This window comes from Colobus angolensis, unplaced genomic scaffold (genome assembly GCF_000951035.1).
Source record: "Colobus angolensis palliatus isolate OR3802 unplaced genomic scaffold, Cang.pa_1.0 Scaffold59, whole genome shotgun sequence".
Taxonomy (NCBI): Eukaryota; Metazoa; Chordata; class Mammalia; order Primates; family Cercopithecidae; genus Colobus; species Colobus angolensis.
The window spans coordinates 10,633,942-10,636,306 of record NW_012119487.1 but is presented as its reverse complement, the minus strand read 5'-3'; the positions used below and the strand labels follow the sequence as shown (position 1 = coordinate 10,636,306).

General features: G+C 57.3%; 1 protein-coding gene across 1 annotated transcript in view; it reads left to right on the top strand.

The window, feature by feature from the left end:
* FBXL16 (F-box and leucine-rich repeat protein 16) overlaps positions 1-2,365 on the top strand; it is a 12,523-nt gene that overhangs the window by 7,051 nt on the left and 3,107 nt on the right. Inside the window, exon 2 of the mRNA XM_011962483.1 lies at positions 2,213-2,364. Coding sequence (XP_011817873.1) covers positions 2,213-2,364 — 152 coding nt within the window. The remainder of the gene's footprint in view (positions 1-2,212; position 2,365) is intronic.

Below are 2,365 nucleotides of genomic sequence, written 5' to 3'. Positions count from 1 at the left end.
TTTTTGTATTTTTTAGTAGAGACGGGGTTTCACCGTATTAGCCAGGATGGTCTCAATCTCCTGACCTCGTGATCCGCCCGTCTCGGCCTCCCAAAGTGCTGGGATTACAGGCGTGAGCCAGGAATCTTCTTGAGAGACTCTCAGACACCCCCTTGGTGGCTCCGAGAGACCTCCCAGCGAGGCCGTGGCAGGAGGGGGCAGGGTGGGCTGCGAGTGGCTTTGGCCCCCCTCTGAGATTTTGCGGCAGGAAGGCAGGACCTGCATGAGGCTCCAGGCTTAGTCCTGGGGTCACCTAAGACCCGGAAAGATGCATCTTGCTTTGCCCTGGAGTGTGGCCGTGGGGCTCAGACGTCACTCTCCCAGCCCTTGCTATGAGCCATGCACTGAGCTCATTCACTTTACAATGCCCCAAGGCAGTAGGTACCGTTACCTCCCCAGGCTTCAAGGTGAGGAAATTGAGGCTCAGAGAAGGGAAGTGGCTTGCCAAGACCACAGAGCCAGGGTGGGGCCCATTCCAAGTCCAGGACATGTGACCCCAGGGGCTCTAACCTCCTCCCCGGATGTTGGGGTGAGGGCGGCAGGAGATCCGGACTGCGGAGCAGATGGTAGCACCATGAGGGTCCCACCTCTCCTTCGCTCCGTGGCTGTGCCCCGTGCCCCCTGCCACCTCACTCACAGACTGGAGGCCTGCGGAGGGTACCCAGGACTGGTCCCACCCCACCCTGTGGGTGGATGTCACTGACCTGAAGATAGCCTCCACATGGCCTTCCGCAGCCAGCTCTGCCCGAACGCTGGCTTCACCACTTATCTGGCCATGACCTCGGGCAGGCAGTTTGCCCAGCCTTGGCTTCAGTTTCCTCATCTGTGCAGTGGGTACAGTTATCACAGCATCGTCCCCATTGGGGAGGTTAAAGTGACAGCTTGTGTCCAGGGCTAACCATGCTGCCACCACGGCAAACCCTGGGAAGATGCCTACCCTTTCTTTGCATTGATTCTTTTTTTTCTTTTTTTCTTTTTTTGAGGCAAAGTCTAACTCTGTTGCCCAGGCTGGATCGCAGTGGCGTGATCTCAGCTCACTGCAACCTCCGCCTCCAGGGTTCAAGTGATTCTCCTGCCTCAGACTCCCAAGTAGCTGGACTACAGGAGCCCGCCACCAAGCCCGGCTAATTTTTGTATTTTTAGTAGAGACGGCGTTTCACCATGTTGGCCAGGCTGGTCTCAAACTCCTGACCTTGTAATCCACCCGCCTCGGCCTCCCGAAGTGCAGGATTACAGGCATCAGCCAGTGCACCCAGCTCCTTGGGTAGATTCTGAGCCAGGGAAACTCCTGTGTGCGTGGAGGTTGGCTACAGAGCCAACACCAGAGCACCTCCTGAGAGCTGCGCAGTCACCCTGCAGCGGAGGGGCCAGAGTCCATTCCAGACCCTTCCCTTCAGTTCCTCCAGCCTGCCCAGAGGGGTGGGCCTGGTGGGTACTGACAGTGGACAGCACAGCAGAAGAGGTGAAGAGGGCAGTCCCAGCCTCACCAGGTCCACCTCCATTTTCTTCTCTGTAAAATGGGCATCATGGTACCTAAGTGCCAAAAAGTGTTGGTGTTTCTTGGCCTCACTGGGCAGACAAAAAGGTGTCTGGTTAGAAGTGGCAGCTCATGCTCGTAATCCCAGAATTTTGGGAGGCCGAGGCGGGTGGATAACTTGTGGTCATGAGTTTGAGACCAGCCTGACCAACATGGAGAAACCCCTTCTCTACTAAAAATACAAAATTAGCCAGGGGTGGTGGCGGGTGCCTGTAGTCCCAGCTACTCGGGCGGCTGAGGCAGGAGAATCACTTGAACCTGAGAGGCGGAGGGGTTGCAGCGAGTCAAGATCACCTCTCTGCACTCCAGTCTGCACTCCAGGCAACAAAGTGAAACTCTGTTTCAAAAAAAAAAAAAAAAAAACAAAGAAAAGGTGTCCATGGGCAATGGGCAATGAAGGTTGAGCTCAGTGCACACTGTAGCTGCCCAGTGAGTGCCGCGAGTGACCATGGTCAGCTTCCTGTTGCCGCTCACAGTCAGGGAGGGAGAGGCAGGCACTCCCATCCTCTCTGTCTGGTGGTTCTGGAGCACTGTGGGGATGCCCAGGGAGGGAAGGAGCCCCGCTGCACGTGCCCCCAACCCCGGCCTTCCAGACTCAGCAATAGACTCACTCCCCCTCCTGGTCCTCATCCACAGAGCGTGCCAGGAAGATGTCGAGCCCAGGCATCGACGGCGACCCCAAGCCTCCATGCTTGCCTCGAAATGGTCTGGTGAAGCTGCCAGGCCAGCCCAACGGCCTGGGTGCGGCCAGCATCACCAAGGGCACGCCAGCCACCAAGAACCGTCCCT